Below are 14,829 nucleotides of genomic sequence, written 5' to 3'. Positions count from 1 at the left end.
ATCCCCATCCATGGCTCGAAGGAAAAGCTTTGCAAAACCTTCCTAACCGACTCGGGGCTGATGCTTCTCGCCTGAAGGGAGGAACAGGGTCCTGCACGGTTTGCACCTCTAGCGACCCAAGCGTGGGTTAGGGCTTCAGCTTTGCACAGCGAGGCCTTACAGGGTTAGTAACGCTTAGGGATTCGGCACAGAAAGAAGCATCTACTTAAGTTTTTAAGAAGGGGGATTGTGAACTTAAAAAAAAAAAAAAAAAAAAAGATAAAAAAAAAGAAAGAAACACAGGAAAAAATGGGAGAAACAGGGCTTCTACTTCAAGAAAGGAAAACAGAGCTGTAAATATCTGCCCACGGTATTACCACAGAACTCAGATCCTGACATAAAAATACCTCCACCAATAAACGCGCAGCCTTAGGAAGTAAAGCAACAATTAATTCTCTATTCATCTTTTCAAGCTCTCAACACTTTGTTTGTTAATTTACCAGCGGACACTTTCACTCCAGGTAAAGATCCCAGAGCGGAATTTTGCATCTCTATAAAAGTTTAACAGTATCGGCGATCGATAGGTTTTATGTCACGTAGTAAAACGAGAAACTGCTTGGCAATGTCAACCCGGCTACTCTCCGATCAGAAGCCACCAGCCAATGGTCGGAAACCATAAGATTGAAGTGTAGGACACAGAACCGCATAAGGGACATTTAAATCACAGTTTCGCATACTCTGGGCTGCCTGCAGTTACATATTTTGGCTCTGCTGGGCTTTCACCGTATTTCCCCTGTAACACAAGGCTGATATTTAGGTAGCTAGCTGTAGATACATCCTTGTGTACATCCTTCTGTGTGGAGATGATGAAAAGTGACAAATGATGCAATTAGCTCTCTATCCTTACATAACATGTTTACGCAGGCATCTTAAACCACACACCATCCTCACAATATCTCAACTTTCAAGTCTACTTGCTATACGAAATGGATTTGACAGTCCTATTCATGACCATCTCAATAGGAGTGCACAGAAGAGACAAACGTTAGGAAGTATGAATCTGTTACTTACAAATGTACTGAGAGTGTGAATTCCAAATAAAGCTGCTTTCCTCATACCTCCTTAAAACACTGCATCTCTACATACTTGTTATCCATCAATTCTGACACTTCTCAGTCAAGGGAGAAAACATCTGGAACAGTTTATCAATTAAAAAAAAAATGTCATAACCGGTTTGCCCTAAGCTTATTTAAAATAATGTGATGGTTTCTCGTCAGACACTCAGGGCTCTCAGCTCACCCTTCACTCAGGGCTCTCTCTCACTCCCCTTTCTAGGCAGTGCAGGAGAACCTGGCCTTCGGTGTCCCTCACTGTTAGGTGAAGTTGGTGTGAGCCCCGGTGGCGGGCGGGGGGGGGGGGGGGGGGACGGGCGGGGGCCGCCACATGACTGCGGGGAGGCGGAGAAACGGGGGAGAGGAGGGAGCGGGGCCAGACCCGGCCAAGATCCGCGCATCTCCCAGAGTGTTTTGAAGACCGGAACGCCTGTCTGTGCAGCCGCTTGGCAGTGTGAGCTCCTGCGGCTGCCACTCGAGGGGTGACCGAGGTCTCCTGCTTCTCGGCAGCACCTGAGCCTTGTTTGACCAGATAAGCCGGACTCTCGGCAAACTCTCAAATGTGTCAACATCAGCTTGTGCAGGGCCATTTAAAAAAAAATTATTATTATTTCCTTTCCAACCCACCTGGCTACGGTAAGGGCATCCCCTCTAAGCTACCCTTGGGACTCGTGAGCTGGATGAACCGGAGCCTTTCCAAGGAGAGAGCAAGATTGCCCAAGCAGCGAAACAGAAACATCCTGAGCTGAACCTGAAACTCAGACGTCAAGGCAGGTCCATAGGACAATGTTTTTGTAAGACCTATATGATAGATCTTATCCGAAGGGAACTGAAGTTTAGAGGGACTACGGTGCTCTCTTGGGTGCCAAACCAACACGGACAGACGGGCAGCTTGGTCCTGAGTACAAATTTTCTAGTGGCCGCTGTGTTTCTGCGAGCCCATCTGCAGCCCCCGGCCCCAAATCCCGTCCGTGCTGGAGGGCTGCTCTACAGAGGTGCTATGTTTCAAAGACAAGTCACAAGTACTTTTCCTCCCTGCTCCCCCCTGGTCCGACCCTGCCCCCGACCCGGCTCTCGGGGTAGAGGCGAGCTGGCCGAGACAGCGCCGGGAGGCGGCAGGAGCCCCGCACGTCGGGGCTGTGCTCTGGGAGGGGGCAGAGCTGCCCCTCTGCCTCCCTCCCCACCTTGCGGGACCCAGAGCTCTGCCTGCCCACACCTCGGAGGTGCGGGGCCGAGCCGGGCAGCCCCAACCCTCCGCCCTCCGGCCCCTGCCTGCACCCCGCTCCGCACCGGGAGGCTGCCGGGGCCTACGGGGTGGCAACTGAGCCGCACACCCCTTTGCGGTGACCCCCGGGGATGGGGAAGCCGCAGCTTATAAACGGCATTACAGATCCACCACATTTTGTCTTGGTTTTGGTAGGTATAAAGCGAGGCGCTTATCGATATTTCTACCTTTGCCGCAGAAAGGGCTTGCTGTGAAGGTGAGATGCAAACCCCCAGAAAATCAGGGGCGGCTCGTGTTATGCCCTTTGACGTGGGGCCAAATCCTGCTCGCCCTTAGAGTCATGCTCAGCGCAAGGAACAGCTTCTGCTTCGGAAAGCATCGGGGAGAGCAAAATCTGACCTTCACCCACCCCCCTGTCTCCCACTCCTGCCTCTGCGGAAACTGCCCTTCCCCGAGGAGCCAGCTAGAACCTTTCCAGCCAGTGCCCGAGGGCTGGGGCAGGACGGGACGCTCTGCACTCTCCAAGCAGCAGGTTCTGGCGGTGACCTTTAGGCTTCAACTCCCGGACGACAGGAGAGGAACAGTTTCATCTAAAAATCCTAATTTATACTGTAAGGAAGGGGAAAAGGCAAGGAATAGAAACAGAGAGGACCGAGAAGTCACCCTGTGCTACTCTTTAGCCCCCAAACTCGCCTTGGACAGGGAGGGATGAGGGAGGCAGCAAGTGACAGAGGGGCAGGCGCAGGACCTGAGCCCGAGCCCGGCAGAAGGTACTGCTGTTTAGGAAGAGGTGATTCAAGAAAGCCTTTCAGTAATGCCAGCATCTCCTCGGAGAGAAGAGAGAGGGTACCGAGTGGCTCGGGAGCATGCTCTGCCTTTGTTTCTACTCCCTCGCCCCATTCCCACTTACAGGGACTTCTCTATTTCAGGGTTCCCGGATAATGGGAACTCAGTTACCAACCGAGCAAGGACTCGTGCCTAGGTTTGCCTCTCACTTTTTGTGACCTAGAGCTACCCTAGGACAAGTAAATCATATGCTTATTTTAAATAGAATATTTCATTCAGTACCTCAAGATTAAGGTATTCCTGTCAGATAAGCTGTCAGTCACTAACTACTTAGACACCACATTGTGGAAGCCTGGTATCCCTGGTAAAGATGATACATATCATGTAAACCCCATCAACAAGATCAAAGTCTTCTTCTTTAATAGGATCCAATACATGTCAAACCTCATTCCAATCAAATCGTCCGTAAATGAATTCAAGATGAATATGTCATAGAATAATGTGACAGTGCAATCACATGGGGTCAGGGGTTGTTGTTTCAATGAGAGAGTCGTCAAATATTAATTCTAGAACCTCCAAATGAATAGGCATTGAGCAGGATTAGGCAGCTGCTGGTGGGGAGTTGTGTCGCTGATTTGTGTTTACGCAAGTACGTTAAACACTAAGCTGAAAAAAATATTGTCTCTTTTGAACTGAAAGAACAAGGACATATTTTAACTTACTTGACTTTTCCAGGATGTTTCTGTAAAGTCGTTTTCTTTTCCTCATTACAAGGGGAGTCTTGTGCCTCATTTCCTGACTTTGTTCCTGTTTGGGAAGAGGGGTGGAAAGTTAAGAGCAAAACCATTTGTGTGTGATATGAAATGAGTTAGGCGCTATATGACTCGGACATCGTGGATTCAAAAAGAAAAGAAAAAACAAAACCACAAGAGTTAGGCAGCGAGGGTGGAGGGAAGACAGGCTTTCTCCGAGGGGAAACTGGAGGCTGTCTCCCCAGCAAAGCAGCACATGTTTTATGGAGTCATGAAGTTTCCATGGCTGATTTAGGGGGAAAAAAAATATGAAAGGACATCTTTTCAGTTCGCCTTTGATCTGACATTCACCTTCTGGCAGGCTATTGTAAGGCAGGTTTTTACCAACTCGACTATATTGTTTACAGACCCTTCCCTCCCGAAATTAAATTTCTGACTCTCCACGAGCCTCCAACGCAAGTTGTTGTCTCAGCAAGGATTAGTATAGTACCACCCTGGCACTTCTCCTTGACTATGATTTTCAGCTTGCTCTTTGCACTCTGCAAGATAAACCACTGCCACTACTGCAGGCAGAACTTTGCACATCTTTCTTTGAGCGGCAACAATAACCCCGAGAGCAGATTTGGGGTTTGATGCAGCATCCCAGTCTGAATTTTTGCAAATATACTTGAAATTTTCAGGTTTGGTTTTTTTTTTTTTTTTTTTTTTTTTTAACACAGAAAAGCACACTAGGATCTGGAATCAGTTACTTTAAAGGAGACTCTTATTATTATTGCTGCTGCTATTATTATAGAGACTCCAGGGCCGGTAAATAAAAATCTACACCAACACAAATAATTGATTATATTAATTATGAAACTTCATCAGCGTATCACAGTCATACTCTATCACAAATAATTTGATGTCCTCCAAATTTTCACCGCTGTGATGAAAATTACTGCCGAAATAAAAAGGACTGGAGGAAACCCTTAGGAATTATATTTTCTAGTAAACTTTTATTCATCTTCACACTTTTATCAAGACAAAGCAGCAAGCGCCGTCCCGCTAGCAAGAGGTTTGCAGGAGTTGTGCTTTATTGGTTAGGATGGGAGGCTGGAGGAGTGCTCAGTTCCCAAGCGTTCGCCAAAACTTGTTGAAACTGGACAAAAAAAAAAATCGCTGTATTAATATTTCAAATGGTTACCAGATGACAAAAAACGAAGGCAAAACAGTTGTGGATTTCGGAGTAAATATTGGCTAAAACTCTGGCTCGACCTCGCACGCCTTTCTCATCTACGCAGTGCCACTGGTGGAGCAGGAAAGTGAGGATGCCCCATTGCCCGTGCTGGACCGGGGCTCCGGTGTGGGGTACCAGCTCCCTCCCCGGAGTCCCAGGCTGGGTTTGGGGGTGCGAGGGGCTGCAGCCTGCGGAGGCGGGACCCGCCCCCCCCTTCCTTCCCGAAACGCTCACTTCTACACCTGCCCAAAGGTGCTCCGGCGGAGCGGGGTGGCAGCAGCCGCCGCCTTAGCGGGAGCCCGGCGGCTCTGGGTGGGTTTGGCGGCGTTACCCCGGGATGTGGGAGCCTGGTTGAGCGTGCAGCAGTGGGGACGGCGTGTGCCTCGCCGCCAGCGGCTTATCACCCAACCTGTCCTTTCCGCGACCGCGCAGGACGAAGGGAGTGCTCGCCGGGAACGTGTGGGTGCAGAAATAAAGTTCCTCTGCTCCGGGTGGAGCGACCCCCGAGCCCAGCCCGGCAAAGGGGCTCCCCGCCCGGCCGGGCTCCCCGGGGTTGGGGGACCGTGCGTGACAAAGGCGCAGCAGGGCGGGGAGCCGGGGGTGTTCAGCGAGGCGCCCACGCCGGTGCCCGCCCGGTCCGGCGCTGTGCTGGTGCCTGGGGCTGGCACATAGAGCCGGGCTCGGGTCAGAGGTCACCCTCGAGGGCATCACCCTCGGCGGAAATCTGGGAGCATCTCCCCTTCCTCAGCCGGCGCCGGGCGCGGGGCGGCCCCTCGGGGCCGGGACCGGGGTCTCAGCCCTTCGGCAGGCGCTGCGCGGAGTTGGCGGCGGCACCCAGCTCCTTTGGCAGCTCCCCCGACCCTGCCCGCGGGGGGGTACATTGGGGGGTGGGGGGGGTGGAGGGGGCCGGCCGGGCTCCCGGGCTCCGTCCCCCCTGCACCCGCCTATAAAGAAGGGCGTGCGGTGCCGGAGCGCCGGCTCCCCCGGCGCGCCCCCGTGGCACCGGGCGCGGCGGTGGGTGAGGCTCTGGGCGGGGAGCGCGTCCCCTGGGACGCCTCCCCACGGGGATCGCCATTGTCAGCGCTCTTCACCCTCTGCCCGCCGCCCCGGGCACCCCGCCCCGCCTGGGCGGCCGCAGGACCCGCCGGACCCGCCGCTTGCCCGTCCTCATCGACCCCGGACACTGTCGGGGCTCGGAGCGCCTCCGCCCCGCTCCGCGGACCCCCGGCGCCCCGCGTTGCGCCGACTGCCGGGCCAGACCCCCCGCCTCGGGCTCGGGGGGGCGGGGGCTCGGCGGCGGGTGGAGGGTGCCGGAGTCCCCCTCGACGGCGCCCGGGGACTTCTCCCTCCGCTGGCCCCCGGGCGCCGAGGTGCCGCCGGGGGCCGGCCCCACGTGGGGGACGGGCAGCCGAGGCACTTCTGCCCCCGCGCACCACGGGGCTCCAGCCCTTTTTCCCCGAGGTGGCCAAGTCTCCTCCCGCCGGCGCCCCCCCCCCCCCCCCCCCCCCCGAGGGCAGGGAGCTCTCGTCCAGCCCTTGGGGCTAGGCGGTGGGGGCTAGCCGGCTGTCCGGGCTGCCCAGGCACCCCCTGCTCCCAGGCACTTACCCCCGCGACCTGTTGAAGGTTTCCCCTCGTTTCTGAACTGGCAAAAATAAAAGGGGAGGAGGGGGGGAAGGAAAAGAAAGAAAGAATGAAAGAGGAAAACAATACGCCCCCCCCTTCCAAGAACCCACCACCTCTTTGGCTCTTCCAGCGAGGCGGTCATCCTTCATTTCTTCTTTTCTTGCTTTCTGGAAGCAGTTAGGGAATGTATGATGAAGCAGAAATGAGCCGTCAGGATGATATTTTAATGGCTTATATGTCACGTTGGTGCATGTGGCTTTGAACTGGAGCAGCTTTCGTTTCCTGCAGAGAGCGCGCCGCAAATCCCACTTGATAACTTCTACAACCCACAACACTTTTTTTTTTTTTTTTTTTTTTTTTACATTCACTCTTACACTGTATATTTAGATACGCTTCCTAAAAATATCCTCTCGTATATTTTGCACCGACCTGGAATGATCACTGGGTTCCCCCTGCACTGGGAGGCAGGCTAGCACTGGACTACCTAACTTTCCGCATCTCCTAATGCCATCGCCCTCAAGACTTCACAATAACACTGACAACTCTGTCCTTTTCTTAATTTTAGTACCAAACACAAAAGTAGTGTAACACGCGGCTCAAGACCACGTCCACACACAGGCGCTCTCCTAGAGCGGGTATACCTGTTGCTATAAGCTATTGCAATTCCTTCTAATGGATTTGGCAGAATAAATGCAAACGTGTGGATTCAGCTCAGCGTTATTCCGGAAAAAAAACCAAAACAAAACACCCACCAAACCTAACCGGTAAAGCCTCCCAAGATCCGAGGGAAATTACATAATACATCTGCTTTGAAAGCGATCTCCATGCTCCGAGCACAGGCAAACTGCATCTGCAGATAAACTGCAGCGAAACATTCCTTCAAAGCGTATCAAAGTTTATTTGTTGTTTGCTTGTTTGTTTGTTTTCTAGGCGGAATGGCCATTTTTGTGCCTCTCAAAATGAGGCAGTTCGCACCCGAGAAGTGTTCGCGCAGCAGCGCTGCTGCTCTGACTCCTCAGTACCTGCGCGGCGGATTGCTTACCAGCGCCTTCAATTAGAGGGGATGAGTTTAAAGTTTCTTTGTTTGGCACTAGGAATTGGAGGGGCTCGGATTGAGCTGCGAAGGGGGCAAGTGAAGGGCTGAACAAAGGCGAAATGGAAGGAGTCCGACTCTCAGCGAGCTTTTGGTGTTTTCGTTACTAGAAAATAATTAGAGCTAATGAATATGCAGGCGACTGACTAAATAAATAATTTGCCAGTTTTATATATGTGCGCGCACACATGGACACATACGTACGTGTATATACGCATACACACACAAAGACAGCTTTATTTTAAAGTTTCACGAGATTTTTTTTTTTAGTGCCGAAGCATCGTTTAAAATATTGTACAAATGTTGCTTAGCTTAATTGATTAAACCACAAAGGATTTCTGCTTTTAAATACCATACTTATACCTTTCAACAATCATTTTAATATATAGTCAATGGCTCTTTGTGGTGAGAACAAAAAAGAACTATCCGCAGTTTTTCAATAGACTTTGAGCTGGGGAAAGACAGGTTAATCGAGGGTTGCATCTAGAAAACAACCAAGTGTTGTATGTTTGCACTGAATCCAAATGTCTGCATTTTTCTAACTAAATCAAAGGGAGTGTTATTTCTTTTTCTGCTCACTCATCTGAAGGTAAGTAAATTTTCTCTGGCGATCAAAAGCCTGGTCAGCAACAAAGACACCGCCTGCTTTTTCCACCGTCCTGGTGTGGCAAGTTGAGGAATTTCAATAACTGTGACAAGGGTGACTGATTTGTGAACTAGAAAAGGTTTGAATGTCAGAAAATTTACATTGCTCCTATCGAGGATTTTAAATAATTTTTTACAAAAAAAAAAAAGAAAAAAGAAAAGAGAGAGAGAAGAAGTATCCAGGAGTTTCATGCAGCAGGAGGAGAAACAATGTAGGTTTGGGAAATTTACAGTTTTACCTGAATGAAAGAGACCCCGTAAAAAGAGAGAGCAAGAGAAAGGGAGAGCGAGAGAGAAAGAAGAAAGAAAATAACAAAAAAAGAGGCGAAACAACAACAACAAAAGTAGAAAGTTAAGAGTTCTCACCCACCTGCGTTTTGATGGGTGCAGAAAACAAGATTTATTTCAGAAACCTGATGGAAGGTTAGAGTCAGCTACCCAGAGTAATCACGCCTGGTGTTTAAAAATAAAATCAAATGCACCCAGCACCTACTCTCGGAGAGCTTCAGTTTTAAACAAGCGGAAAATAACAACTTCAAAAGAAGCAAACCCCTACAGGACTTCTCTTTTCAAAGCCTAAAAAGTTGCTCGGTGATCTTAAAAATTCCGGATCACCCAGAAATCATCATTACCATCATTATCAGAGTGCTGGAGAGAGAGAGGGGGACAGAGAGAGGGAGAAAATAACCCTAATAATAATAATAATAATAATAATCAAAGTATTTTTTTTTTTTTTTACCTTAGCACACATACACACAAAAAGATGCGCTGGAAAGATTTTCGGGGAGGAAAAAAAAAAAAAAAAGGCTTTATATATTTAAAAAAAAAAAAAAAAAGTTGCTACTGGCGCAGCCCTGTTTGTCAGGAGGGATGTCAGGGCGCTCACAATACCTGCGATTGATGAGGCGGAGGGGCCAATCAGCGGCGGGAGGCGGCCGTGCGCGCCCCTCGTTGGCGGGGCCGGGGGGAGTTACGCGGGGAAGGGGGAGCCGCCGGCGGCCAATGAGCGCCCACGTCCGCCCGCACGTCGCTCCGCCCCCGGCTCCCATTCATCAAGGGGGGGGACGGTGTCGTCTTTTCAATTCATTTATCTGCAGGAATGATTGCCGCTATCAGTCTCGCGTTCACCGCCCGGCTGAGGAGGTGAAAGTTTCTCCCCAGGAAGATAAACCGCAAAAGACAATATTGTGCATGATTTGCGCCTTTTTTTTGCAAAGCGAAAAAAAAAAAAAAAAGGGCCCCCAAAAAAAAAAAAAATCGGGGAGAGTGTGGGGAAGCTCGAAGAGGAGAGAGAAACAAGCTCTCGGCCACTTTGCAACATTCCTATAGCCAAAAAAATCACTGAAGGAAGTTTCTTTTTTGTTTTGTTTTTTTGCTGCCCGTGTTGATCTCTCTCCGTTATTGTTATTTGCAGCCAGTTTATTTTTGAGCCCACCCAACCCCCCCCTCCCCACTTGAACCTCCCTGAAAAGTCAAAGCAGAGAGACAGTGAATATTTTTTGGGGCACATTTTTATTATTATTATTTGCAACTGCGAAGATCTCTTCCCCCCTTCCGCACCAGCCTTTTTTTTTTCTTCTTCTTCTTACCCCCCCCCCCTTTTTTTTTTTTTTTCCTTCCCCCTGCGCTGATGCCGAAGGGGGTGTTTTTGATGTGGTTGCTTTGGTGGTGATCGTCGCTGACTTTCCAAAGAGGGTGTTTTCGCCGCTGCTGCTGCTGCTGGTGCTGCTTCTCTTCGCGTTGTGTGTGTGCGCGCGTGCTTTTTTTTTGGTTGCTGCATCTACGCTGGGAAGATGCTTCTGGATGCTGGACCGCAGTATCCCGCCATAGGAGTCACTACCTTCGGATCCTCTCGCCACCACTCCACGGCCGATGTCACGGACAGAGAAGTGGGGCTGGGGATCAACCCCTTCGCCGACGGCATGGGCGCCTTCAAAATCAACCCCAGCACCCACGAGCTGGCCTCGGCCGGCCAGACCGCCTTCACCTCGCAGGCGCCCGGCTACGCGGCGGCGGCCCTGGGCCACCACCACCATCCGACCCATGTCAGCTCCTACTCCAGCGCCGCCTTCAACTCCACCCGGGACTTTCTGTTCCGCAACCGCGGCTTCGGGGAGGCGGCGGCCGCCAGCGCCCAGCACAGCCTCTTCGCCTCCGCCGCCGGCAGTTTCGCCGGACCCCACGGACACACCGATGCCGCGGGACATATACTTTTCCCGGGGCTGCACGAACAAGCCACTAGCCACGCTTCGCCTAACGTGGTGAACGGGCAGATGCGCCTGGGCTTCTCCGGAGACATGTACGGCAGACCCGACCAGTATGGCCAGGTCACCAGCCCGCGCTCCGAGCACTACGCCTCGACCCAGCTGCACGGTTACGGCCACATGAACATGAACATGGCAGCCCACCACGGGGCAGGGGCCTTCTTTCGTTACATGAGGCAGCCCATCAAACAGGAACTCATCTGTAAGTGGATTGAGCCCGAGCAATTGTCAAACCCCAAAAAGTCCTGCAACAAAACTTTCAGCACGATGCACGAGCTGGTGACTCATGTCACGGTGGAGCACGTTGGAGGACCCGAGCAGTCCAATCACATATGTTTCTGGGAAGAGTGTCCAAGAGAAGGGAAACCTTTCAAGGCCAAATATAAACTTGTAAATCACATCAGAGTCCACACAGGTGAAAAACCTTTCCCCTGCCCTTTCCCAGGCTGTGGCAAAGTGTTTGCCAGATCAGAGAATCTCAAAATACACAAAAGAACTCATACAGGTACGGTAACCTTCTCTGTAGCTTTTCTCTCTGCGAGTGGAAGCGCCGAGGGCCGGGGCCGGAGCGGGGCGCGGGGACGGGCCGGAGGCGCCGAGGGGGGCCGGGGCGCTGCTTGGCTGAGGGTCGGGCTGCGGGGGTGGGGGGGGCTACGATCCAGGGCCACTGATTTTTCCGGAGAGGCAGGCTCGCAGCTCCGTTGCAAAACGAGCTCGGTCACAGCCACGCCAGCAGCAGCAACAAAAAGAAAATTATTCCTGGCGAGACAGAAGGGGAGAAAGGCAGGGTTTGCTGCTGGGATTGGTAGGGGGTGGGGTGGGGGGGGTGGGGGTGGTTATCGCAGCAACCTGTCCTGTTTAAATTTATAGGTTTTAATTAATTGTTGTTCGGCAGTTTTGATTGTGCCACCATGAGAAATTGTGCTAAATATTGCAGGCAGCTCATCCGTCTCCTCTCTGCAATTCGGGGCTTGGTAAATATTTAATTCCGAGGAGCGATTTTAAATAAACCGAGCCCGGCGCGTTTAGTGTGTTATTGTTGTGCGGAGGGCAGGCGCCGGGATCCCTGAGAACTTTTCCTCACCGCGGGAAGTGGCAGTGCAGCAGCCCCGGGCTGGGAGAGCTCTCTCCCCCAGCTCCCACCCCCGAGCGCCGAAAGCCAGCGCCGCTTTCCCGAGTGCTTTCGCGGAGGGTTCGTGGGGCTGCCCTCGCATTGTGTTCCCCGGCCGGATAATTTTCAATATCGCAAGAAAATACGGGGGAGGGGGCTGGGATGAGTGGGAGCGTAAAAATATCACGAGAATGAGCTATAAAAACGGAAACTAGACACTGAGGATCGTGTGTAAATACCACCACGCCTGCTCTCTGGCTTGGAGCGTTGCGAGAAGTAAGAGATGCCCAGGGCTGGGGCTGCAAATGAAACTTGCCCCTCCAAAGGGGGAAAAAAAAAAAAAAGTTGTTTAGTTTCCCCTTCCCCCCCCCCCCCAGAAATGGGGGCTGAGCAGGGGTCGGAGGTGTGGAAAGGACAGAGCAGAGAAGCCAGGTTTGGGGATTTGAGGCTTGTTGAAGTTAGAAAGTTGGTAGTGTTTGAAATGGAGCCCTGGGCTTCCGTCCGGCGGGGCAACGGGGACAATGAGCGATCCGGCCGGCCCTGCTTAATCAGATCCGTTTTCCCCCCCCTTCCCTCCGCAATAGGTGAAAAACCATTTAAGTGTGAATTCGAGGGCTGTGACAGGCGCTTTGCAAACAGCAGCGACCGCAAAAAGCACATGCATGTGCACACTTCCGACAAGCCCTATCTCTGCAAAATGTGTGACAAGTCCTACACGCACCCCAGCTCCCTCAGAAAGCACATGAAGGTAAATGGAGGGCGCCTGATGTGCGGGGGCTCTGACGCCGCCTCGGGCCTGGCCGGGGGAAAGGGCTGCGGGGACGGCGGGCAGGAGCCGTGGGGCGGCGGTGCCGGCGGGCGGAGCGCGGCCCCGGGCCGGCCGGCTGCGGAGCTCCGCGTTGCTGCGGGGCTCAGCGCTGCTGCGGCCCAGACCCGGCCCCGCAGCCCGCCCCGGGCCGCGCCGCCCCCCGCCCGGCGGCGCTCAGCCCCGGCCCTTCGGGCAGGGCCTTTTGTCGGTGCGTTTTACTGGGGGAGGAGAGGGGGGGCAGTGCGGGGAGGCAGCCGGTGGGGCGCTGCCCGGTCTTCCCCGGCGGGCAAGGACCGGGAGCAGGGCCGGGGGGAGCAGCTCCGGGGCTGGGGCCGGCGGGGAGCCTCGGGGGTGTGCCCGAGCCCGGGGCTCGGCGCTGGGTCCCGTTGTCTGGAGCATCCCCAGCCGAAGGCGACGGCCGGCAGGGCCTCCGTTCTCCGCCGCTCTCTATTTGTGCCCGGGTTTTCTCTTGCAGGTCCATGAATCATCCTCGCAGGGGTCCCAGCCTTCTCCCGCCGCCAGCTCAGGCTACGAGTCCTCCACCCCTCCAACCATCGTGTCTCCGTCCACAGAAAACCAGACCGCCAGCTCCTTATCCCCTTCCTCCTCCGCAGTCCACCACACGTCCAGCCACAGCACGCTTACATCAAATTTTAACGAATGGTACGTCTAAAACGCTAAAACAAAACAACAAAAAACACAAACCGAAACAAAAAAAAAGCCCCAAGCGAGCAAACAAATACCCTATTTAAAGACTCCAAAAATAATGAACACTTTGAAATCAGAATTTGAATGAGTAAACAAAAATAAAATGCTGCCAGTAGACACAGGACTGAGTAAAATGAAGACTTCATTTTTTAAAATTTTTTTCTTCCTTTTTCCCCCCTCTTTTCTATTTCTCTTTCTTTTTTTTTTTCCTTTCCTTTTCTTTTTATTTTTTCTCCTTTTTTTTTTTTTTTTCTTTCTTTTCTGTTCTGCTCTGTTCCAAGGCTTGGTAGGCGAAGGGGTTAGTAGAATGCATAAGAAGACAAGGTTACCAGGGCAAATGCCAACTGTGTAGGGCTTTACTGGAAACCACTGATTAGAGATCTCCAACTGCATGTCTGCTCGGGCAGCGGCCTTCCCCCCCCCACCCCTCTTGTAAATACAGAATTATTAGCTTCAAAAACAAAACAACAAAAAAATGTACTGTTTGATTTTGTACATAGTTATATCGCAAGTTGATAAGGGGATATGTGGATTTGTGGTCTTTGCATATATGTGGGGGGAGGGGTGGGCGGGCGGGAGCGGCGGCGGGGGGGGGGCGGAGGTGGTGGGGGGGCACAGGGAAGAGGTAGAAATTCAACTATTTGTACTGAATGGCAAGAATGTTCTAGTAAATGTGTACCAAAATGTGAATTACTTTGTATTATTACAGTCTAAACGTCGATCTAACAGAATATTATTGGTATTAATGTGCTTTTTTGTATAAAGTGCAACATTTCGTCCCAAAGTCCAGTCTAAGTAGTGCAGTAAAATGTTGTTACACGTCCTGTCAAGAAATTCGTATAGTGAAAGCCTGGATCTGCGTGTCAAACTGTTACATTTGTTTATGTAAAGTGATATTAAAAAAAAAAAAAAAGATATAAACTATATCTGTCCGTTGCTTTTGGCAAATACAAGAACATAATGTATATAAATCCTAATTTCCATATTTATCCGCATGTAAAGGTCCGGTTATACATGTTACAAGATATTCAATATTTATGGCTAGAAGAATTGGTATGTAAAATTTAGTTTACAGAACTGTTTGGTAACATTTCGTACCTTATTAAAGATTCTTAAATCCCATGAATTGTGGTAGGAATTCTTATTCGCTAAGTCAACCTGCTGCAACTCCAACTAGCTTTAGGATATTAGAATAAAACTGTCCCAGTTTTTCACTGCTTTCCATTATGTCATCACTAAAGCAGCGAAGGTGATATAAATGTGATAAATGAAAGGATCCCTGCTGGCATTACTATAGTGTGTAATTAGTATTTATATCAAAATTTATGAAACAAATTTTCGGCCGCAGTATAATTTAAATGACCTTTGCAGACATAGAATAACAACCATAAAAATAACAGAAATAGATTGCATAGGCTACATAAATATTAATGTGGGGAATTGTTACACGAGAAGTGCTGCACTCCACTCCAACACTGCCCATGAATCTGCATAGACTGGGTCCCTA

General features: G+C 51.2%; 1 protein-coding gene across 1 annotated transcript; it reads left to right on the top strand.

The window, feature by feature from the left end:
- Positions 1 to 10,224: 10,224 nt before the first annotated feature.
- Positions 10,225 to 13,287, top strand: LOC141468320 (zinc finger protein ZIC 1). The gene is made up of 3 exons (XM_074153341.1): positions 10,225 to 11,200; positions 12,391 to 12,554; positions 13,090 to 13,287. Exons 1-3 carry the CDS (start codon positions 10,225 to 10,227, stop codon positions 13,285 to 13,287), a joined length of 1,338 nt encoding a protein of 445 aa, XP_074009442.1.
- Positions 13,288 to 14,829: the final 1,542 nt, after the last annotated feature.

This window comes from Numenius arquata, chromosome 9 (genome assembly GCF_964106895.1).
Source record: "Numenius arquata chromosome 9, bNumArq3.hap1.1, whole genome shotgun sequence".
In the NCBI taxonomy this organism is placed as follows: Eukaryota; Metazoa; Chordata; class Aves; order Charadriiformes; family Scolopacidae; genus Numenius; species Numenius arquata.
This window is presented reverse-complemented; position numbering and strand designations above follow the sequence as displayed.